Source organism: Nicotiana tabacum, chromosome 11, assembly GCF_000715075.1.
Source record: "Nicotiana tabacum cultivar K326 chromosome 11, ASM71507v2, whole genome shotgun sequence".
In the NCBI taxonomy this organism is placed as follows: Eukaryota; Viridiplantae; Streptophyta; class Magnoliopsida; order Solanales; family Solanaceae; genus Nicotiana; species Nicotiana tabacum.
The window spans coordinates 149,243,705-149,245,099 of record NC_134090.1 but is presented as its reverse complement, the minus strand read 5'-3'; the positions used below and the strand labels follow the sequence as shown (position 1 = coordinate 149,245,099).

The window sequence follows — 1,395 nt, the reverse complement described above, 5'->3', positions numbered from 1 at the left end:
TATCAAGGGTTATGTCCTCAGTAAGCTGAATCAGTGCCATATCTTGTCTAATCACCTCTCCCCAGTACTTCTTAGGCCTACCTCAACCTCTTCTCAAACTCATCATGGCCAACCTCTCACGCCTCTTAACAGGAGCATCAATGCTTCTTCTCTTAACATGTCCGAACTATCTCATCCTCGATTCCCGCATCTTTTCCTCCACAGAGGCTACTCCCACTCCGTCTCAGATAACTTCATTCTTGATCTTATCTCTCCTGGTACACCCATACATCCATCGCAACATCCTCTTCTCTGCTAATTTTATCTTCTGCACGTGGGAGTTCTTGACTGGCCAACACTCAGCCCCATACAACATAGCCGGTCAAACCACCACTCTATAAAACATACCCTTAAGTCTTGGCAGTACATTCTTGTCACATAAAACATAGGAAGCGAGCCTCCACTTCATCCAACTTGCTCCGATGCGATGTGCGATATCTTCGTCAATCTCCCTATTACCTTGGATAATAGACCCAAGATACTTAAAACTCGCTCTCTTGGGGATAACTTGAGCATCAAGCTTTACCTCTATGTCTGCTTCATGGGTCCCATCATTGAATTTGCACTCCAAGTATTCCGTTTTGGTTCTACTCAATTTGAAACCTTTAGACTCCAAGGTCTGTCTCCAAACCTTTAACCTTGCGTTAACTTCGCTTCGCGTCTCATCAATAAATACTATATCATCGGCAAATAGCATGCACCAAGACACTCCCCTTAGATATGACACGACAGTACATCCATTGCTAAGGCAAATAAAAATGGGCTAAGAGCTGACCCCTGGTGCAACCCATCACCACAGGAAAATGCTATGAATCACCACCCACAGTCCTCACCTGAGTCTTAGCACCATCATACATATCCTTCATCATCCTACTGTACGCTACCGGAATGCTACTAGCCTCCAAACATCTCCACAGAACCTCCTTCGGGACTTTATCGTATGCTTTCTCAAGGTCAATAAACACCATATGCAAGTCCTTCTTCCTTTCCCTGTACTGCTCCACTAATATCCTTACAACATGAGTCACTTCCTTAGTCGAACTCCCCAGCATGAATCCAAACCGATTCTCAAAAATAGACACGCACCTCCTCACCCTGGCCTCTACCATCCTCTCACAAATCTTTATAGTGTGACTCAACAGCTTGATACCCCTATAATTGTTATAATTTTTTATATCACCCTTGTTCTTGTAAAGCGGAACCATCATGCTCCACCTCCATTATTCTGGCATCTTTTTCGTCTTAAAAATAACATTAAACAACCCAGTGAGTCACTCCAAACCTGCTCACCCCGCGCGCTTTCAGATTATGGGTTCCGCCAAGAGATAGTGGAAGGATTTTATATCGACCAGACCA

The 1,395-nt window shown here is 44.2% G+C and overlaps 1 protein-coding gene across 1 annotated transcript; it reads right to left on the bottom strand.

Moving 5' to 3' along the window:
• Nucleotides 1-845: 845 nt before the first annotated feature.
• LOC142166053 (uncharacterized) lies at nucleotides 846-1,148 on the bottom strand. The gene has a single exon (XM_075224464.1). It carries the CDS (start codon nucleotides 1,146-1,148, stop codon nucleotides 846-848), a length of 303 nt encoding a protein of 100 aa, XP_075080565.1.
• Nucleotides 1,149-1,395: the final 247 nt, after the last annotated feature.

Coding starts and splice junctions, on each gene's coding strand:
- LOC142166053 (XM_075224464.1), bottom strand. CDS start 1,148: ATGGTAGAGGCCAGGGTGAGGAGGTGCGTGTCTATTTTTGAGAATCGG.